This window comes from Hyperolius riggenbachi, chromosome 3 (assembly GCF_040937935.1).
Source record: "Hyperolius riggenbachi isolate aHypRig1 chromosome 3, aHypRig1.pri, whole genome shotgun sequence".
NCBI classification, from domain to species: Eukaryota; Metazoa; Chordata; class Amphibia; order Anura; family Hyperoliidae; genus Hyperolius; species Hyperolius riggenbachi.
The window spans coordinates 35,856,294-35,880,034 of record NC_090648.1 but is presented as its reverse complement, the minus strand read 5'-3'; the positions used below and the strand labels follow the sequence as shown (position 1 = coordinate 35,880,034).

General features: G+C 43.0%; 1 protein-coding gene across 1 annotated transcript; it reads left to right on the top strand.

The window, feature by feature from the left end:
- The first annotated feature begins 391 nt into the window (after positions 1–391).
- On the top strand, positions 392–16,562 carry LOC137562018 (extracellular calcium-sensing receptor-like). Its single transcript, XM_068273360.1, has 7 exons — positions 392–443; positions 967–1,075; positions 5,232–5,526; positions 9,221–10,111; positions 11,649–11,876; positions 14,381–14,504; positions 15,610–16,562. The coding sequence occupies exons 1-7, from the start codon at positions 392–394 to the stop codon at positions 16,560–16,562; spliced, it is 2,652 nt and encodes an 883-aa protein (XP_068129461.1).
- Positions 16,563–23,741: the final 7,179 nt, after the last annotated feature.

Genomic DNA, 23,741 nt, shown 5'->3' with positions numbered 1-23,741 from the left:
TACCTGTGCAAAGAAAACAGACATTTCCCGCATTTAAAAGACAGTTTTCCCTTTGAAACTTTAAAATCGATTTTCTCAAAAACTATAAGCTCTTTTTGCTAATTTTTTTTCCCTCTTGTACCCACTCCCAAGGTGCACATACCCTGTAAATTTGGGGTATGTAGCATGTAAGGAGGCTTTACAAACCACAAAAGTTCGGGTCCCCATTGACTTCCATTATGTTCGGAGTTCGGGTCGAACACCCGAACATCGCGGCCATGTTCGGCCTGTTCGGCCCGAACCCGAACATCTAGATGTTCGCCCAACACTACTCTTTGTAAGTATGCAAATGTTCAATAGACAATGGCATCAAGGCAGATGAAGCAACAGTACACTGTAGCAGACCGACACAATGGCGCTGCCTGCAATCCAGTGTGCAACTAGTGAGATCACTTGGTTGTTTGGTATGAGAAACACCAGTAGGGTGGAACCTTTTTGGAGTCGCAAACGTTACATCCAAGTAAAAGGCTGAGTGGAGGCGATACTTCCCCACAAGCTCTACGAGTGGTTGCATTCAGAGACAACCCACACTTGTGAGTATGCTATTCACCTGAATCTACTTAACCCTTTGCCAGGCTTTATTAGATCGGACTCCCGGTGTCCGGTGCTCTTTTATGTTTCTACAAGTGGTGACTATTGAGATGTGCTCCGTAAGGAGCAGTGTACCAGAAGTTACATTGACCATACTTCCCGCTTTACCTGGGACAGGTCCCGGATTCGGGGTCCCCTGTCCCAGGCTGCATGAGGTCCCGAGAAACGCCCCGCTTTTAGCCCCGGGACGTCCCGGCCTCAGGACTCTGGCCACCGTACTATTGCATGAACTGGCCAGTTCATAGCCCGCAGCCCCGCTCCAGCCTGCATAATATTCCGGTAGGCAGACGGAAAGATGGTCCGAAGCCCTGTACTGGAGACTATTTGTGTCTCCAGTACAGGGCTTCGGGCGCCATCTTCCCGTAGCCCTGCTATTCCTCTCAGCACGGGAGATTGCAGGAGGATCGTCTGAGGAGCTGCGTGCCAGAGAGGAGAATTCTGTCAGGTGAGTAAATTCTTTTTTTTTACTGAAATGTGGCCCAAATTGTGTTTGTTTTTTGCTGAAATGTGGCCCAAATTGCGTTTGTTTTTTGCTGAAATGTGGCCCAAATTGCGTTTATTTTCTGTTGAAATGTAGCCCGAATTGCATTTGTTTTTTGCTGAAATGTGGCCCAAATTGCGTGTATTTTCTGCTGAAATGTGGTCTAAATTGAGTTTGTTTTTTGCTGAAATGTGGCCCAAATTGTGTGTATTTTTGCTGAAATGTTACCCAAATTGCGTTTGTTTTTTTGCTGAATTGTTGCCCAAATTGCGTTTGTTTTTTGCTGAAATGTGGCCCAAATTGCATTTTTTTTTTGCTGAAATGTGGCCCAAATTGCGTGTATTTTCTGCTGAAATGTGGTCTAAATTGCGTTTGTTTTTTGCTGAAATGTGGCCCAAATTGTGTGTATTTTCTGCTGAAATGTGGCCTAAATTGCGTTTGTTTTTTGCTGAAATGTGGCCCAAATTGTGTGTATTTTTTGCTGAAATGTTGCCCAAATTGCGTTTGTTTTTTGCTGAAATGTGGCCCAAATTGCATTTGTTTTTTGCTGAAATGTGGCCCAAATTGCGTGTATTTTCTGCTGAAATGTGGTCTAAATTGCGTTTGTTTTTTGCTGAAATGTGGCCCAAATTGTGTGTATTTTCTGCTGAAATGTGGCCCAAATTGCGTTTGTTTTTTGCTGAAATGTGGCCCAAATTGTGTGTATTTTTTGCTGAAATGTTGCCCAAATTGCGTTTGTTTTTTGCTGAAATGTTGCCCAAATTGCGTTTATTTGCTGCTGAAATGTTGCCCACATTACGTTTTTTCTTCTGGTAAAATGTTGCCCACATTGCATTTATTTTCTGGTGTCCGGGGTAACTGTTCCTACGTTTATTATTTAATGGTCATAGTTGGCTATATTTCCTGCTTTCAGGTTACGGTTACGCTCCGCCCATACAATGTCATGGCCACACCCATTTTTCGCTATGTGCCCCGCGAATGCCAGCCCCCCATGCCCATTTTTTGGCTCCGGATCAAAAGATGGAAGCGCTCTGCAAAAGCACTTTCAAAAACGCTCACAAAAATGAGCGAACTTGCAGAAAAACGATAAAAAAAACACGGGAGAAAAAGCCCACCGCGGACGGACACGCAAGCTGAAAGCATTGTGAACAAAAGCCACAAGGTCACGTTTAGGTGGACTTTTATAAGGAGGTTATTAAAAGCTTGGTGTATGCCTATTCTATTAGTTTATGATGTATTTTGTGTTTGTACAGCAGTATGGAAAGTTAATGTACAACTGTATGTGCTGGATATAGCACAATAACCAACATGTACATACACACCTCAGGGACACCGTGTTTAGCAATCGTAATAATAAATCACACAGGGCTTATACAATGAACACGTCTTGCTAGCCCGTGGCCCACCTCCACCCCTCTCCATCTTTATCCATCTGCTTGTCCGAGGACTCCCTCTAAATCAGAATAATATTATTAGTGTACTTAAAGCGGGGGGGGGGGGGGATTTAGACAGAATTAGTCCAACATGTAATACTGAGCTATTACAGATAAACTGGTCATCTCTCTCAGTCATTACTGATCATTCTCATGAAATAAATATTAATACTATGTTGTGTCCATATAAGTATTACATTATCAGAAAATACTGTATTATATGCCCCCTTAGCCAATGAGTATCAATACTTCAAACAAATATAGACACCATTGCAAATTGCCAGAAGTTGTGAGACACACATATCCAGATAAGTCTCAATCGTATCTTACTAATATTATAAACTAGCTGGACGCGTTGCCCGGGCATGTATTTGGATGGTGTTGGCCCCGCCCCCTTTTCCTAACCCTAACACATAATTACTTAATTACTTAATGACCAAGTTTGTGAGCTTTGCAGTCTTTGGCATCAAAAATTTGCATTGAAATAAAATAAATATGATTGGCTGTGGCTCCACCCCTTTTCTGTATTTGATCCCAAATCACCCAATGGCCAAGTGTACCAGGTACAGGTGATTAACAGTGCAAGAGGTTTGTGCCATTAACAGTGCAAGAATGGCAGCAATCTAATATTCCCCTTAAAAATAAATAGGTGGATTTTGATTGGCTTTTGTACGCTCCACCCACCTTTCTGAATATAAATCCCAGTCACCCAGTGACCAACTGTGCAAAGCTTGAGAACCCTACTATTAACAGTGTAAGAATGGCTGCAGTTTACATTTTCTCAGTGAAATGTGTATTTGTCTCCGCCCACTGATGACCCGGTATTGCCCGATTATGTATTTAGCTGGTGTTGGCTGTGCCCACTTTTCCTAACCTTAACACACAATTACTCAATTACCAAGTTTGTGAGCTTTGCGGTTTTGGCATCCATAACCTGCAATAAAATGAAACAAATAAGATTGTCTGTTTGTTCTGTTGCTCCACCCCCCTATTATCAATTTAAACCCCAGTCACCCAATGATCAACTGTACCAGGTTTAAGGCTTGTGCCATTAACAGTGCAAGAATGGCAGCAATGAAATATTCCCCTGAAAAATCAATAGGTAATTTTTGATTGGCTTTTGTAGGCTCCACCCACTTTTCTGAATATTAATCCCAGTCACCCAGTAATCAACTGTGCAAAGTTTGAGAACCCTACAAATAATAGTTTAAGAATGGCTGCAGTTTACATTTTCCCAGTAAAATTTGTATTTGTCTCCGCCCACTTATGACCCCGCATTGCCCGCTTATGTATTTGGCTGGTGTTGGCTGTGCCCACTTTTCTAACCCTCACACACAATTAATCAATTACTCAATTACCAAGTTTGTGAGCTTTGCAGTGTTTGGCATCAATAATTTGCATTGGACTGAAACAAATCTAATTGGCTGTTTGTGGCTCCACCCCCTTTCTGAAATTGAACCCTAGTCACCCAATGATCAACTGTACCAGGTTTGAGGCTTGTGCCATTAACAGTGCAAGAATGGCAGCAATGTAAATATTCCCCTTGAAAATAAATAGGTTAATTTTGATTGGCTTTTATAGACTCCACCCACCTTTATGAATATTAATCCCAGTCACCCAGCAACCAACTGTGCAAAGTTTGAGAACCCTACCATTAACAGTGTAAGAATGGCTGCAGTTTATATTTTCCAGTGAAATTTGTATTTGTCTCCGCCCCCTTTTTGGTAATGGGAATAAATAGTATCCTATACTTTATTCCAGGTAATGTACTATATGTGTGCCAAATTTCATTCAAATCCGTTCAGCCATTTTGCGTGATCGAGTAACAAACATCCAAACATCTGAACCTTCACATTTATTATATTAGTAGGATGTGAACGTTTGGATGTTTGTTGCTCAATCACGCAACAATGGCTGAGCGGATTTGAATGATATTTGGCACACACATAGTACATTACCTGGAATAACATATAGGATACTTTTTATCCCCATAACCAAAAAGTGGGCGGAGACAAATACTAATTTCACTGGGAAAATGTAAACTGCAGCCATTCTTACACTGTTAATGGCAGAGTTCTCACACTTTGCACAGGTGGTCACTGGGTGTTTGGGATTAATATTCAGAAAAGTGGGTGGAGCCTACAAAAGCCAATCAAAATTCACCTACGGATTTTCAAGGGGAATATTTAATTGCTACCATTCTTGCACTGTTAATGGCACAAGCCTTAAACCTGGTACAGTTGGTCATTGGGTGACTGGGGTTCAAATTCAGAAAAGAGGGTGGAGCCACAGATCACAAACTTGGTCATTGAGTAACTGAGTAATTGTGTGTTAGGGTTAGAAAAAGTGGACGGAGCAAACACCAGCCAACTACATACCCGGGCTCTCCTGTTGTTTACTCTACAGTTTTGATGCTTTGTACGTTCAAGTTTTGTATAAAATACAATAAAAATGTTAAATTAAAAATGGGATGGGAGGGGGGGGGGGAGTCAAGCTTACCAGCAGGGAAAATGCAGAAACTTGATGCAAACCTAGATTAAAGATTATTAAAAGCTTTGCTAATGGACTGCCTATCCTGAACCAGCATCAAATCATAACATGCCAAATCCACACATAATCCAAAAATGTGATTCCTAATTTCCTATACGTTCCATGCTTGCTGAATCACTTATGTTCTCCCAAACCAGGTTTAGTTTTCGCTGTTTCCGCTGGTTCCTGGCTTTCCTCTTTGCCATACAGGAAGTGAATCGCACCTTTGGAGCCGTAACCAACCTGACGATGGGAGCCGCCGTCATGGACTCTTGCAGTGATGCGAAGGAGGCCCTAGGAGGAGTTTCAAGGCTCCTTTCAGGAGAACCTGGAGGTTTCATGAGTTACCGCTGTTGGGGCTCACCACCCAGGCTGTCTGCAGTGCTGGGGGATGCAGGGGAAGACTCAGCAATAAGTCTGGCCGGTATTTTGGGACTATACAGTTACCCGCAGGTGAGGCATAGGGTTCCAGAGAAACTTTAATGATTTCTACCTGTCTTAGCACCGCCGCCGTGGCATTTATTATTGGCAAGAAATTCTACAATAAATGGAACCAATAAAGGTTATCTTGGTGCGCTCCACACCAGGGGCGTAACAATAGACCCTGCAAGGGATGCAGCTGCAGGGGGGCCCAGAAGCCACAGGGGGCCCTGTCCTGAGAGGCTGACAACTCACGGCAAGGAGAGAAAAAACGTTCTGCTCTCGTGCAGTCCTTGTTCTAATGACTGCATCTGCTCAGCCACTGATAACGAACCGTACAAAGTTTTGTAGACAAAGACCTGTAGACAGTATCTATTAATTGTGCAGGGGAAGGGGGCCCCATCTAAAGTTTTGCAGGGGGGGCCCAGTGATTTCTAGTTACGCCCCTGCTCCACACCCTACCCTCAAACTTTCCTCCCCCAACCGTGGGTATGCTGCATTGAACTAAATGTCACATAAACATTCAATATTAAACAATAGAAACAGATCACCATGCGCTGCCTCACTCTCCACTAGATACTGTCCCCCAAACTATACACTTGTGTGAGCTGTTCCACTCCAATCTTCAAATCCAATGCACCTCAAGAGAACAAAAAAAGTTCATCGCACATGGGGCCTGATTCACAAAGCGGTGCTAACAGTTAGCACGCTGGTGAAAAGCCCTTTATCATGCCTAAACTCAGTCTAGGCATGATAAGTTTAGGTGTGATAAGTTTAGGCATGATAAGTTTAGGTGTGATAAGTTTAGGTGTGATAAGTTTAGGCATGATAAGTTTAGGTGTGATAAGTTTAGGCATGATAATTTTAAGCACCAACTGCGTTAGCACCGCAGTGCACAGCTGATCAAAAGTTTTGCGCTAGCAAAGTCTGGTGCACTTCGCATAAAGTTTAATGGCGCTGCTTTGCGTGCAGGACTTTGCGCGCTATCTACACTTATCTAAACTTAGCATGCCTAAACTTATCACACCTAAACTTATCACACCTAAACTTATCACGCCTAAACTGGCTTTTCACCAGCGTGGTGCAATGGTTATCATGCCTAAAGTCTCTAACTGGGTTAGCACCGCTTTGTGAATCGAGCCCATAGACTGTAAAGCTGTAGAGACCTTCCACCTGATATGTCCCGTGTGGTATATTACGGTATGACCACCTTCTCGTGCTCCACCACCACTAGGGACCGCTCTCACCTTCTGAAATGGCTGCCCAGACCCACAGACAGCTCACTCAGCTTATTAAATAACACAATGCAAGATCTCCAGCTTCTCCCAGCTTCAGATTCTCCTCAAGTACGTTTATATAAAAAATTATAATAAAAACACCATTGGGTAGGCTGTTTTAGTTTTGTGCTTAATTGGGGACACCACTGCCAGGAAAATGACCATGTGTTTTACTGGGGGTCACCGTACTACCAACCCCTGCACCCACCACCTTCACAGACCGTGATCACCTTCTCTCTTGGCTGCCCCAATCACAGATAGCTTCAACCACATACAGTAATGCACGGCTCAGTGTTGCTCATAAGGATCCTCTCCCTGGTGTGTTCACTCAGTCACTCACCATCAGTCACAAACAGCCCACTGAAGCTGAATAAGCTTCCATGGTGTAAAACCTGTAATTAAGAAAATGGATAAAAAATAGCGCTACTCACAAACATCAAAGTTATCAAGCATATAGTAAAACTCTGAGGACGTCTCCTCCATGCACCGTGCAATTACGCAATTACGATTTGGACAATCAGCTGATTTTGTGTAATCATTCATACTTTCATTTAATTTTTGCATAATTTTTTGCCGACTTTAGCGCTTAGTAGCAAAGCCCCATATATGCTATCAAATCACCAAAATTGCTACATGTGTCAAGGAGAAGGGTGGGAACAAGACAAGCATTTTTCAAGACCTTGTAGTTTTTGAGAAAAATCAAAACGAACAAAGAAAAACAAAGAAAAAATGGTTTATAAACACAGAAAGATGACAGTTTAAAAAAAAAAATTTCCTTTGCATTTTTAAAATCAATTTTCTCTTTTCTCTTGTTATCATCACCAATTGTGGTGATGATAACAAGTATGGGGGTTTTGCTATTAATAAACACTAAAGTCGGCACGAAATTACATGAAAATTATGTAACCAGCACAACTGTCATCTTCATGTTTACTATTTACCTGTATCAGTGTTTTACTTCAGCTTACATCTGGAAATATGCCTGAAGAAGGGGACTAGATCCCAGAAAGCTTGCATCATTTAACCTGCTGGGTTTTCTTCGCCAGATTTTTTTTCCTTTCATGTAGCTAGCCTAGCGCTAGCTACATGATTCTCCCCTTCCTCCTCTCTCCCTCCCACCCTTCTGATCGCCGCCGGCGATCACGCCCATAAGGAAATCCCGTTCTGAACGGGATTTCCTTTAGGGCTTCCCCCATCACCATGGCGACGAATGGAGTGACGTCATTGACGTCGTGACATCACTGGGACTCCCGATCCACCCCAAAGCGCAGCCTGGCGGCGATTGGCCAGGCTGTGCACGAGGTGTGCGGGGGGGGCTCTTTCGCGTCGGGTAGCGGCGGATCGGCAGCGAGTGGCGGCGATCGGGGCAAACACGCAGCTAGCAAAGTGCTAGCTGCGTGTTTAAAAAAAAATTATCAAAATCGGCCCAGCGGGGCCTGAGTGGTGCCCTCTAGCGTCTCTGGACGAGCACAGCTCGTCCAGAACGCTAGGGAGGTTAACTCTATTAGTTAGCCATTAAAAGGTATTATTTTTTACAAAACGTTTTTTTTTCTACCTATATGAAAATTATGTGAAATTGCTAAATTACGGTTCCTGACTGTAATTTACGGGTACGGTTCCTAGCGTTTAGAAACTAAATTAGTTAAGAATTTTCCTGAAATTTCGCATTGCGATTTCACATCATAATTTCGAATTACGATGTGAAATGAAGATTATGCTATTTTTGTGCCCATCACTAGGCGTGAGATGAGATCTAAAATCATAAGTGCGACTGAGTTTGAAGTTCCGTATGTTCTCTGACTGGTCTGAATTAACGCATTATGAGAGTAGGTCTATTACCAGAAACTAGAAGATAAGTGTGCAGTGGGCATGGTGCCAGATGCATTAAATGCATTAAGTGGAGAAGAGAGGTGCAAGAATGATGTAAGGGAGGAAGAAGGGAGGAGTTTACAGTGAAAAGGGCTATGTGCTGGTGTTAAGATGTTGGTGGGGGGCAGGGCAACGAGTCATGCAATGCTGAAGGTGCAGCAGGCCTCTCATCATTGTGACTACAGAAGAGCAAGGCATGGATGTTTACACAGACAGGAAGACGGTGTCAATAAACAATATGGAGCATGGTAGACACAAAACATGGCTCAGCCAAACATTGCATAACCAAAAATAATAGCACTGGCATACTTAATTGGTGCAATGTTTTGGTTTGGTCATTGTTTGTCATGTTATGGGAGTTGATGCCAGGGGGTGGAGCAAAAACCATGCCATGGCATTGCAAAAAACATGCCATGGCCCTAAATATGGTGAAGGGGTGAAAAAGAGCCCAAATTCTTAACTAACATACATAATGCTTGAGAGGACAATGCACAGTATTTAGGAGCCAGCCACTTGTGGCGGAGCTTCGCATTTGCATAAATAGTGCTTGAATACTAATATTGGATTGTTCACTCTTACAGATCAGCTATTTTACTCCTCCGGCCAAACTCAGTAATCACTTCCTGTTCCCATCAACCCTCAGTGTTGCCCCAACATTATCGTCACATGCTAAAGGTCTTGTTCGACTCCTCCAGGCCTTCGGCTGGTCATGGGTAGGTGTCCTCTCCCAGGAAACTGGCTCCTCTGCCTTGGCCCAGACATTTATGGAAGAGTTTATGTCTTCTGGAGCCTGCCTAGCCTTTTGGGAGGCTGTTCCTACTTCAACACAAGATGTAACTCGGGTGGCAGATATCGTCAGGCAATCAACAGCCACTGTTGTAGTTGTGTTCTCCTTGGAAGCTTACCTAAATCCTGTTTTGGTAGAACTGGCACATAGTGGTGATAGTGGAAACAGAATCTGGATAGCAACTGGTGCTTGGACTGCAACTCCAAGACTGGTAGCCCCTTGGCTCTCTCGTTTTTTGAGAGGAACTCTAGGACTTGTTCTTCGTAACGGGGCTGCTTTGGGTTTCAAAGAATTTGTCTTTGACTTAAATCCCAGCAAGCACAATAACCACCCACTGTTTGTGGAGTTCTGGGAGGAAGCGTTTAGCTGTCAATGGCTCACAAGAGACAATTATGTATCTTCGTTTCCACCAAAAAATGCCACTTATGAATCTTCTACCACACCTGCAACTGTCAGAATCCCAGCAGCTCCTTCATCTACGAAGCCACTATGCACAGGGACAGAAGATCCTGCATCTCTACAAATATTCTCAGACATCAACGACATGCGAGTAACATACAACTCCTACAAAGCAGTGAAGATGGTTGCCAAGGCTCTCCAAGATATGGCCACTTGTTTATATCCAATGAAGAACTCTTCAGATAAAAGTTCTTGTGTAGACATTCAACAATTTCAGCCATGGCAGGTAGGAAAAGTCTACTGTCTTTAGTTAAAAGGGAGTTGTAACATCCAAACATAAAAAAATGCCAAAAAATTGTTAGTTCCCAAAAATACAGCATATGTACCCCTTCTGTTTCTAAAATAGGTCCCTATATGTCCCATGTTTTTTTGTTTTTTTCTTTTCACCTGGCCTAGGTGCCTTCATCTAACTGTAGGAACTGTGTAGTGCCAGCGAGATTGTAGGAAGTGTTTTTCTTAAAAAAAAAAAAAAAACTACAGCAGTAAGCTTATCTCAGCACCCAAATAACATAAAGCTTTATATTTTGGATATGTTGTCTAGGTGATGTTTGTTGTGGGATGGACAGTAAGCTTTTCAGTAGGTAGAGAACATTAACACTGAGCTTGGTTGAAAAAAAAAGGGGGGGGGACTTAAAAAGAATTGAAGTGGGAGGGCCTGAGAAAGCATAGGCTAATTTGCATTACATCCAGAATAGGCTGTTGGGTGGAGTCATTCATGAGAGGACTTCAGCACCCACCATATCTTATGTACAGCAGCCACTGCTGTGATTGTGGCACCAGTGTAGGACATCATGAAGTGTGGGTGTCACAGACCTAACGAATGCTGTACCCATTGGTTGCCGGGGGGTGGGGGGGGAGCACTGGAATTGTACTTGAGGAAAAGGCCATGCATTCAGTTCAGCTTTAAATAGGAACATTAAACAAGGATTCCAATCGGTCGCTGATACCTCCTTTGCCAAGAGGAATCTTTTCCTTTTCTTGAATAGATCTTCAGGGGCATCTGGATGGCTAATATTGTGCTGAAACCCCTCCCATAGTGTGATGTCATGACCATGGTCCTGACAGTTTGCCTTCTGTGAACCTCATTGCATTGTTGGAAATAACAGGTTTTTTTTTCCAACTGCCAAGCAAGCAGTATCCCCTTCTGTGCATAGAACTCTCAGTAACAAACATTCCGTACAGATCACCTGCCAGGTCTAAAGATGTCACCACCTGTGATACATTTCAGAATGTAAATCAGGGAGAGGAAAGACTTTGCAACGGGAAAACACTGGCTAAATAATCTATAAATGAATACTGTAAACAATAAGCAATTTAATTCATGATGCTATTTTCACTACAGATCCTCTTTAAACTATATACAAAGATATACTGGCAAATTTTATTTCAGCCATTCTACAGAATTCATAGCATTATTGGCAGACGAGGAGTGTCAAAGTTTGCGTCCGCCCAACAGATTTATGCAAGTGTATAAAACAAGTCACAAAAGCATCTATCCTGTGCCTGTAATTACTCCTGAAGTAAGGTGGGAGTTCTTGAACAGTCTGTACTCCAAACCCAAGTGTGTTGCCATGGTTGAAGTTTGTGCTCACTGCCAGCTTCGGAAATTGTAAGCTGGCTGCAAATTGAAATTGAGAGGCCATTTATTAATAAATATTGCACAGCTTCTATATATGTTTCTGGTGATTTTAGAATGAAAGTAGGATTCCTCTTTAACATGAGCCTCTTTCTTGACTCTCGTCATCTGTTCCGCCTTCCCGCAGCTGTTGCGCTACCTGAGGAGGGTGCGTCTGAAAGGAAACATTGGGGATGACTTGTATTTTGACTCTCTTGGAAATGCTCCGGCGATTTATGACATCATCAACTGGCAAGAAGGACTAGCGGAGGGCACCAGCTGGGTGCAGGTCGGGAGCTATGAAAGCGGTGCCCTTTTGGGTCAAGATTTATTGATCAACCAGAGCGCCATCCAGTGGAAAGAAGGCTTCAGTCAGGTAAAGCGAACCTGAACTCAGAACTTCTTCTCTGCTCTAAAAGATAAGCAACAGCATAATAACCTTTATAGAAAAACATTTCTTTGTTGCAGCTGATACAAATCCTGCAATAAATACCTGCAATAAATCTGCAGTGTGTCTACTTCCTGCTTTCATGGTAACAGTCATAGGGTTAACATCATGTCTTTAACAATTAGCAGCTCTGCCCTGGCAAAGGAGATTCCTGAGCTGACACAGCTGAGAGATCAAATTACACTTGTGATCAGTCACAGATGAGGGGGGATTAGACAGGCTGAACTCTCTAAATACATAAAGGGTGCATTTCTCTATATTTTCCTTGTGCAAGAGTTCAGGTCCACTTTAAAGGACTGAAGTGAGAGGGATATGGAGCAGGGTCGTTATAGCCTTGCGGCTCCTGATGCCTGTCACATGACATGCAGAGACGGGAGCAGCAAGGATAGACTGTACGGTGCAGCTACAGTGAAGAGAGGAGGACCTGTCATTCCGGTGGAAACAGGTGGGCATTACAGGCCTTGCAGGGGGGGGCCAGGCCAGCAGAGTTTTGTACTACTGTGATATTGCGGGGGCAGCTTAGCATTTCTGCAGGGGAACCCCAGTAGCAGAGTTTGGCAGCTCTAGTTACACCCCAGATGTGGAGGCTGCCATATTTATTTCCTCTTAGACAATACCAGTTGCCTGACAGCCCTGCTGATCTATCTGGCTGCAGTAGTGTCTGAATCAAGCAACAAGCATACATCTAATGCAGTCAGACGTCAGTCAGAACATTATTATTAATAATATTATTATTTAGGATTTATTTAGCGCCGACATCTTTTGCAACACTGTACAGAGTATTGTCTTGTCACTTAACTTTTAGTTCACATTTGCTTTAAAAATCATCTGCAATTAGCTGGCAACACTTTGTAACATGAAACAAACAGAACGACTGAGGCTCGGTCTTTACCGTTAATTCCCTTTTTATTGGCTCATTTCCATACAGTATACAGGCAGGCACAACATCTCGGGCAACTGCGCTTCCAAAGGAATCTGAGGAAGGGCAATCGCCCGAAACGTTGTGCCTGCCTGTATATTTATATGTGATGAGAGAACCGAGAGCCCAATATAGTGTAGTAAGTTAAGGCACTTGATATGGTGAAAAGGAGTAAATTTATACTCACAAACCAGGGTTACCTCCAGGCACCCACTGTATAGGCAGGTGAGGAGATTATCCTGTCCCCACTCAGGAATAAGAAGTCGCTCTCTGTAGACGTGAAGAGAAAGGGGTATCCCCCTCCACTAAGGGTGGATGTAAAACGTATTGTAAAATGAACAGAGGCTCCAAAAGAATAAGAACAATATTTAAAATATTTAAAAGTGCTCAGGAGGCAGTGGTGGACTTACCCCATTTAAGCAGACAGAACAAGCTGTGTATTCACTATTTATTGGTACAATCCAGGGGTGCACAAAGGCGCCAGGTGTGACTCTGACATACTGCTGTTGGGTACTCCTACCCTTAAAGGGGGTAAGTCCACCAATGCCTCCTGAGCACTTTTAAATATTTTAAATATTGTTCTTATTCTTTTGGCGCCTCTGTTCATTTTACTGCCTGTATATTGTGTGGCAATGAGCCAATAACAAAGGAATTAGCCACAATGTCCTCATACGACCCAGGTGCAGGTTGCAAGCTTTTGTCACATGCTAGACGATAAAAAAAAAATATAACATCAGGTTTTGGCTGGCCACATGTAAAACTCCACAGTTCAGAAGCTTAACTACAGTGGAGCAGCCGCTGCGATTCCCGGGGGGGGGGGGGCAGAGCTGTGGGGCAGAGGCGTAGCTAGGCTTGGGACAAAGACAGTTTTTGTGCCCCCTCTGGACAAATTGGGCCATGCATCCGAATGTGGGTGTGGTCATGGGTGGAGCCAAATGTACACATGCTGTTTAAATATCCAGATGTGCCCCCCTTTACATAGCCAGATGTACCTCCCTTCCCCACTTTTAGATAGCCAGATGTGCCTCCCTTTCCCAGATTTAAATAACCAGATGTACCCCTATAGTTAGCCAGATGTTCCCCCTTTTTTCTGCTGCAGTTAACACTTCTGTACTCCTCTGTACTTCTGTACTCCTCCCACTCACTTGGGAGCGGTGGCCATGCTCTGCACCCTCTTACAGTGCAGTGCCCGGGGACATGTGTCCCCCCTTGCCCACCCATAGCTACGCCTCTGCTGTGAGGGACCCCAACTACTGACCTCCCCTTCCTCCCATAGAGGGGACTAGACTTCTGATCAGGTGTTTTGTGGGTGTAAAAATCATGATGGCCATTTACCTTGTGAGGTAGGTCCCGCCTCCAATGTTGGGAAGGGCACCACGGTGAGGCAAGGGAAGGGGTGTGAACATTTGAGGGCCCCATCAAAGTTTTGCTGGGACGCCCCATGAATTCTAGTTACACCACTGCCACAGGTCTCCACTTTTAGTAATTCAAGTCTGTGTGCGTTTGATTTTAGCCTCCTGCCTCTGTGTGTTCAGAGAACTGCCACCCCGGATTTCGCAAAGCTCTCCGTAGAGATAAACCCAACTGCTGCTTCGACTGCATTCCTTGTGCTACGGGAGAGATCTCCAATAATACTAGTAAGTAAAGTTGGACTAAAGACATTGAACAAAAACAACAAAAATGTCATCTACAGTAGGACACATACTGAGGGTGAGAGAATTCTCTGCTGTGCAGTTTGTATATAATAACCGGAAAATCTGCTGCAGTATATTGCCAATGAAAGCCATTGCCATTTAATTAGGAAAGGGTTCTTTACAGTAAGAGTGATTAAGATGTGGAATGTATTGCCACAGGAAGGAAGGAAGGTAGTTATGGCAAATTCTATACCTGCATTTAAAGGGGGCTTAGATGCTTTCCTTGCGTTGAAGGACATCCATGGCTACATATAGGTAATGCCCAGTGATGTTGATCCAGGGATTTTATCTGATTGCCATCTGGAGTCGGGAAGGATTTTTTTCCTTTTGGGGCTAATTGGACCATGCCTTGTAAGGGTTTTTTCGCCGTCCTCTGAATCAACAGGGATATGTGAGGGGGATCCATCTGAAAATGGCGCCTGCGAATAATGGCGCACGGTGTGGCCACTAATCCGTTTGTCGCTTATCGCTATTTAACGTTAAAGCCCTATCGTTATTTAGCTCTGTTTATTTTATTGAAAATTAGCGGTAATGTTGTATCATTATTTATCGTTGTAAAAAGCAGTGATATAAAAGGTATACCTAACCCTACTCTCACACAGAACCCTCTCTGTACCTATCCTTAACCCCTAGACACCCCTTCCCCCCCCCCCCCGGTGGTGCCTAACCCTAACCACCCCCCTGGTGGTGCCTTTACCCTAACCACCCCCCAGGTGGTGCCTAACCCTAACCACCCCCTGGTGGTGCCTAACCCTAATACCCCCCTAGTGGTGCCTACCCCCCTGGCTCCTCCCTTGAATACACTTCCTATACTACAAGCAATTGTTGTCTCACAGAGTCCCTCCCCCAGTCCTGTTCAGGGTTGCCTGACAATTACAAGAGTCAGGACAATATGCTTAGCTATTACAATGCAAAAAAAGTATTTTTCAAGATTTAATTTTGCAATAATGGAAACCTGCAGTGATAGAAGTTGTAAAAACGTCAATTTCCTGGTGAATGAAAATAATATGACTGCATTCCTAAATTTCTTTTTACCTTTCCTTGGTAGATGCCATTGACTGTGTTCAATGCCCTGAAGACCAGTGGCCAAATGAGGGCCGCAACAAGTGTACCCCTCGGAAGATGGACCTGCTGACTCTTTCTGAGCCTCTTGGCACCTCACTTGGAACTGTCTCCATCTTGAGTTCTATCTTGCCAACTTTTGTCTTATTGCTCCTCATCAAGAACCGAGAAACCCCTCTGGTTCGTGCCAATAATTGTACCCTTAGCTTTATTCTTCTAGTTGCCCTTTTAGTCTCCTTTCTTTGCCCAATTCTTCTCCTTGTTCCTCCAGGAAGCCAGACCTGTTTTATTCGGCAAGCTGCATTTGGTGTGACCTTTGCTCTTTGCATATCCTGCCTTCTGGCCAAGACAGTCATTGTTGTTTTGGCTTTCCGTGCCAATCACCCAGGAGGGTGTCTCAGAGTGCCAAGGGGACCACGGTGGCCAGTCCTGTTTGCTATACAATGCACAGCTGTCCAGTTAGCCCTGTGCATTTCATGGATTTTAGTGGACCCTCCAAATCCAGAGAATGATACCAGAAGTTTGTTGGGAAAGATAATTGTCCAGTGCAATGATGGTCTTGGTTTTTGGTTCATGCTGGGTTACCTTGGACTGCTCTCTACTGTCTGCTTTGTGGTGGCCTTCTTGGCCAGGAAACTACCTGGAGCCTTCAATGAGGCTACCCATATCACCTTCAGCATGTTGGTGTTCCTCAGTGTCTGGATATCATTTGTTCCAGCCTACCTCAGTACCCATGGAAAGCTGGCCGTGGCAACAGAGATCTTCGCCATTCTATCTTCCAGTGCTGGGCTCTTATTCTGCATCTTCTCACCCAAAGTCTACATCATCCTCCTGAAACCTCAACTGAACACTCGCGCAGTGATTTCTGGACATCAGAAACGAGAGAACACCAACACTCTTCCTGGGTCACAGCCACATGGAAGAAGGAGGCATAAGTGAAATCTGAAGCAACTCAAAGCATTAAAATGCTAAAGGGTCCCTTTGTTCAATCCACTTTTTCTCTAATGAGATTATTTTTCATTTTCTCTTTAAAATAACTGTTTAGCAACTTTTGCCATTGAGAAAGTACCAATAAGTAGGGTAAAAAGTACTATTAAAATTATTTTGACTATTCTCTTTCTTGCAGTTGGCTTAAAAGACATTTTTGACAAGGTTTGACCCAAGAGAAATCCAGAGAAAAGGTTAATTGAGCAGGGGCCCAGGAAACAAAAAATCAATGACAATTCATGGAGAAGCAGGGGACTGATGTGATCAGGTGACTGATTTTCAAGTGTCATATTGGCTAGGCATGATCACATGATCACGTCGCACTTCTGCTGCCTGTGTAAACCTAGGGCTTGTTTACACGGATGTCAGTCCGGCGTCTCGTTCAGCTGCGTCTCAGCGGCGTGGCGTTCGGGCTTTTGGTGGCTTTCAGTGGCTTCCCGTCGCAGTCAGCGTTTTTCATCCTCATAGAGGGACACTAGGCGTGGCAGTTAATAGATCCTAGATTCTACATGTAGAGTGCAGGGTTGCTTTGAAATGACGGGGAAAATCAGGAGCGGAAAGCTGCGTTTGCACAAACGCCGGTAAAAGCACGGTACAAACGCTCCTATTCACTTGAACAGGAGCATTTAATGGCGAGTCCTGGACGCCGGTGGTAAACGCGGGGCAGACCTCTGTGTGAACCAGCCCCTACACGGGCCCCTGTTTAATTTGAGTTTTCTCAGAGCACGTTTTCACACCTTGGGCCTTGGGCCATGCAATTCACTTCTCGTCCTGAGTTTTTTCCTAGGTGATATTTTTACAACTTGTCATAAAATGCCCTTAAAGTCACCAGCAAGCAATAAATTACTCAAAATAAATGTGATGGTACTTTTTCACCATCTTTGGGGCACTTTTTCAGTTGTAAAATGCTGAAAATGTAGTTTACAGAGAAGATGAAAATTATCTCCTAGGAGATAACTCAGGTGAAAAAATTAATTGCATATGGGCCCTTATCACTAAAATAACGTATAAGGTGTACATGTAATAAAGGCACCTGGAAATTTGGGTGCCGAATATTGCTACGAGTAGAATATTGGTAAAATTACCGATATTCTACTACTTAATTGCGACTGTAAAATATCGGTAATCTTAACCGATATTTTACCATGACCTAACCCTACTCTCACACATAACCCTCCCTGTACCGATGCCTAACCCTTAAATTTGCCTCTACTGACCCCAACTCTTAACCCTCCCAAAACTGATCCCTAAACCTTAACCCTCACTATACCGAACCTAACCCTACTCTCACACATAACCCTCCCTGTACCGATGCCTAACCCTTAAACCTGCCTCTACTGACCCCAACTCTTAACCCTCCCAAAACTGATCCCTAAACCTTAACCCTCCCTATACCGAACTGTAACCCTTGACCCTCCATCTACCAGTGCCTGACTCTTAACCCCCTCCCTTGGTGGTGCCTAACCATTAAACACCCCCCTCCCAATGGTGCCTAACTCTTAACCACCACCTCCTCCAGTGGTGCCTAACCTTAAGCCCCCCACCACCACACACACACACACACACATACGTAACACTAAAATACCCATGCTAAAAAGCCTTGATTAGCAGTAATCAGGGGCGTTGCTAGCCACAAAGATCAATAGCACGTGCCCCTGATCTATTCTTGGGTCCCCCTTATGTCCCGCAAGAGTCAGCTGTGGTGACTCAATGGTGGGTATGCTGGGAGCTGTGGTGCATCAGTCTGGGGTCTTCATCCAACATTTTTCTGGGCAGGTCTATACTTAGACCGCTGTTAAGTTCATGGAAGTTTGGCTCCACCCATGACCACACCCACATTCTGTTGCATGGCCACACCCATTTTCCATCTGGAGAGCCCAAAAGTGCCCCAGATCTCTTAGCAGCTATTGGCGAAAATGTGGGCGCCAACAGTTACCTGATAAAATAGCTGACGCCAGGATTGCCTGCTATGCAAATTGCAGCTATAACTAGTGGGCGCTTCACCCATTGGCACCAATCACAGCTTTAATCATTGGCATGCTCCTTTCCACAGTGCCACCATTTTTACCGTTTTTGCCTTTTAAGCCACATCAAAGGAAAACACCTAAAGTAAGATTGACATTGCTTCCTAGCAGTGGTAATAAACCAACGTTTAGTACTAAAAGTTCTTTAGTACTAAAATTAGTACTTTTTTTTTTTTTTTACTAAGTGCGGAAAAGTAGTTAAGATGAAAAATGATCTCCTGGGAGAAAATTCAGGAGAAAAGTTCATGTCATTGGGGCCATAAGTACTGATCACCACAGCCAGATTCAGAGGTGTAATTATGATGGTGGGTCCCCCCCAAAAAAGAGCTCCAGTCCCAGCTGGACAGTAAGAATGTCCATGAATAAATACAGTATCTGAACTGAGGTTTTAAGAAAATAATTTAGTAAACACAATCAGACAGAGGTGCCTGGCTCTTCTACTGACCACATATGCTATTTCTCCGTTGTTATTGCCTGATGAAGCGGGATCAAACCTGCGAAACGCGTTGCATATTTGGAGTTCATAAATAAAATATATTGACTGTCTTTACTACAGTCGTTGTGTGTCTACTTGGAGCAGGTAAGTCCACCACTACCTCCTCTATTTACCAAGAATTTGGTTTTTAAGCTCATTTAGCTTCCTTTTATCCTTTTGGCGCCTCTGTTCTCCTGCATAATATTGAGTCCATCCTGGGTGGAGGGTTGAACCCCCTTTTTCTCATCTACAGAGACCACTTCTTATTCCTGAGTGGGGTCAGGAAAATCTCCCCACCTGCCTTTACAGTGGTTGCCTAATGGTAACCCTGGTTTGTGAGTATTAATATTTACTCTATCTAGTAACCATTTACCAGTACATATTACACTATCGGGGCTCTTGGTGTTCCTTGTTTTTACAATCAGATGAGATCTCAAGTGAAGCAGGAGGGGTGTGACTCTGACCTGATCATTGAAAAGCTATACAAGCCTTTGGTGTCCGAACACTTGTTTTCTAGCAAGAATCACTGGATTCCATTCAATCAACACAGTACTAAATGTTTCCCTAGCTATGCTACAAGCTGTCCTGTGCCATCGCTGGTCCTCGAAGAAAGGAACATTATCATGAAAAGGCGCTGAGTGTCGTTTGTTTTGCTAGATGCTGTAACTCCTTTTTCTATTGCCTGAGGAAGCGGGCGCTGACCCGTGAAACGCGTTGCTTTGTTTTATCTGGAGTTCGTTAATAAATAGACTGAATGTACAGTCGTGTTGTGTCTGCTTGGAGGAGGTAAGTCCACCACTGCCTCCTCTAATTACCACATTTTTGGCTTTTAAGCTCCTTTAAAACCCCTTTTATCCTTTTGGCGCCTCTGTTCTCTCTTATATATTATCATGAAAAATGTTTAAAATTTAATATACATAAATATAAAATATACATTTCACACAAAAACCACACTTCAAATTACTTTTTTCCTACGTTGCTGTCACTTACAGTAGGTAGTAGAAACGCCATTCAGTAAGTACTTTTGTAAACAAAGAAAAGCCTGAGAATCCCCCTGAGGAGATGGGCTATTTCAAGACCAGATCAGATCTGCCAGAATTTCACTACATACTGTGACAGAAACATAGGGGAAAAAAAGTAATTCATAGTGCATTTTACACGGGAAGAAATATATATTTATATGCATGTATTTTAAATATAACAATATTTTAGGATATTTGTCCTTTAACTCACGATGCCAGGACCCCAATAACCCATGAGTCTGGATTGCTCTGTATTTGTTGTCTTCCTATATAAAGAGTCTTCCAGGCTTCTTCTGGGACTCCAGACAGCTGTAAAAAATCAGATAAAAGTTTTAATTTTACACAAGCGCTGTTTGTTAACTTTTCCATGTCCTTCCCCAGTTCAACAACAAATATGTTTCTCTTCTAAGTTCATTTCTCAGAATCAGAATTCACCTTCATTGTATGTCTGCTGAAAGTCACGTTAAATGGTTACTTCATTTATTATATAACTTAAAGTGAACCTGAACCGAATAAAATGATTTAATTAAATAAATAAATAAATACATGATATCCCGTTCAGAACGGGATTTCCTGCTGGGCTTCCCCGGTCGCCATGGCGACGGAGCGGGATGACGTCACCGACGTCATGGACGTCGTGACGTCGGAGGGAGTCCCGATCCACCCCTCAGCGCTGCCTGGCACTGATTGGCCAGGCTGCGCAAGGGGTCGGGGAGGGGGGGCTGCACGGCGAGCGGCGGCGGATCGGCGGCGAGTGGCGGCGATCGGAAGTTACACGCAGCTAGCAAAGTGCTAGCTGCGTGTAAAAAAAAAAAATTATGCAAATCGGCCCACCAGGGCCTGAGAAATCCTCCTGCGCGATATACCCCGAGCTCAGCTCGGGATTATCGCTCAGGAGGTTAATAGTGTGCTGAACTGGAGGCTGTTATGGGGTAATGGCCATTTTCAAAATGGAGGATGGAGAATTCCATTGATCACAGTGGACAAATGGGACGCAGGAGAGGAGAAAGAGATTGACGAGTAGACTACACGGGAGGTAAGTATGACGTGTGGATGTTTATTTTGACTTTTAATTTTCACTTCAGGTTTGCATTAATATATATCATTACAAGTCGTGTTGTAACTGAATGCCATTACTGTAAATACATCATTCAACTTCATCATTTTCCAACTTCAGTCTGACTTCTTTTAGTGGGCCTGCAGGAAACCATAGCAACAGGATATGGCTTTGGTTAAAGACTTGACTTCTAGCTTTGCTTGCATCATTGGTTCATAAGTCTGCACACATCAGGCACTGAATTCCTTTTCCTCCCTACAGCGTAGGTTTTACTGGAATGACTGATTCATTCCACAGGGAGGAGGGATTCTGAGGAGAATGCTGGCTCTGCTTCCGCACAGTTGACAGAAATTATTATTATTATTATTTAGTATTTATATAGCGCCGACATATTACGCAGCGCTGTACAATGTATATATATATATATATATATCTTGTCACTAACTGTCCCTCAAAGGAGCTCACAATCTAATCCCTACCATTGCCATCTGTCTATATTATGTAGTGTAAGTACAGTGGTCTAGGGCCAATTTTAGGGGGAGTCAATTAACTTATCTGTATAATCTCTGAAACCACTCTCCCTCATTTGCCATTCTCTCGCCATGTCCTCTGCCCATGGTCCGGCCATGACATGGTTATGACAGCGTTCACAGCTCTACGCCCTACGACTAGCAGACCCCCATGGAGATTGAATGAATCCATACCTCCCAACTTTTTGAGATATAAAAAAAGGACACTTTTAGATACACCCCTGACACACCCCTGACACACCCCTGACCATGCCCCCGCCACACCTCATAATACTAAATAATACTAAATAAGCAAAAGATGTACTTTTAGAATTCAAACCACATTTTATCATCACTAGTTTTTCTTTGTATTAACACTTGAAATTAAGGAATATATCCATTTAAAGACACACTGAAGTGAAAAAAAAATTATGATATAATGATTAGTTTGTGTAGTACAGCTAGGAAATAAAACATTAGGAGCAGAGACATGAGTCTAATATTGTTTCCAGTACAGGAACAGTTAAAAAACTCACAACAACAGAGTCATTGAGCTCCACGACTTTCAAAGTCGCAGAGCGCTCTGTCTTCTGAAGCTTGTTATCTCAACTCTCAGTCACTGTATTTTCTTTTTCTCTGCAGAGGACAGTTCAAAAGTTCACTGGGCTGCTCTGTAAAATCATTTAGAATGCTGAGTAATGTGTAAACTGTAAATATTAGAGAATGATGCAATGTTATAAAAAACACTATATAACTGAAAATAAAAATATGAGAATATTTTCTTTGCTACTAATGTTCTAGTAATTATCCGTACTACACGCCCAATTCCTTATATCATAAAAAAATGTTGCTTCAATGGGCCGTATGCAATTCACTTTTTCACCTAGGAGTTTTCTCCTAGGAGATAATTGTTCATCTTCATTTTAAAATACCTTTCCAGCACTTTTCAACTAAAACAGTAACAAAAAGTCAGTGAAAAAGTGCTATCAAAATTATTTTGAGTATTTTCTTGCTTTCTGTTGGCTTAAAAGGCATTTTATTGGCAAGTTTAAAAATATCACCTAGGTGAAAACTCAGGAGAAAAAGTTAATTGCATATGGGCCAGTGTCTCTTTCAGGCCTTTCTTCACATTGCGTTCGGTTCGCGTGTCCGTCCGCGGAGGGCTTTTTCCCCACTTTTTTTAAACCGTTTTCTGGCAATTTTCTGGGCGTTTGCTCATTTTTGTGTGCGTTTTTGTAAGCGCTTTTGCAGAGCGCTTCCGTGTTTTGATTTGGAAAAAAATCCGGAAACAATAAATACAATGTATTTTTTTTTTTAACGCTCACGCAATCGCTTGCCAAAGCGATTTTGTGAGCGTTTTGCATTTTCCCTATACCTTCCATTGAGGCAATTCACCTCAAATATGGCCCAAGCACCACTTTTCTAAGCGGATCGCAAACGAACCGCTCAGATATGAACTCTCTCATAGAGAATCATTGCACAAGCAATTTCAGGGCAATTTTGAAAATTACCTGCGCTTACATTTTTACAAATACGCCTATAATGTGAACAAGGCCTCAAGGATGGGAATAAAGTTTGAAGCCAATTAAACACATTTTTCAGGAGAAAAATACATATATTTACGCTTAAGAAAATGACATTGATAATATTACTCACAGCACGCTGTGGATGGCCCATAAGACAGCAATGAGAGGCCACATAATTGTACTGATAGGGAAGCTATGCGAGCTCAAATTATGTAACTTAACCCATTCGCGTTCCGTCGTTTTCACTTGAGCAATGTTCACCCCCCATTCATTAGCCTATAACTTTATCACTACTTATCACAATGAACTGATCTATATCTTGTTTTTTCTGCCACCAATTAGGCTTTCTTTGGGGGGTACATTTTGCTAAGAGCCACTTTACTGTAAATGCATTTTAACAGGAAGAATAAGAAAAAACGGAAAAAATTCATTATTTCTCAGTTTTCAGCCATTATAGTTTTAAAATAATACATGCCTCCATAATTAAAACTCACATATTGTATTTGCCCATATGTCCC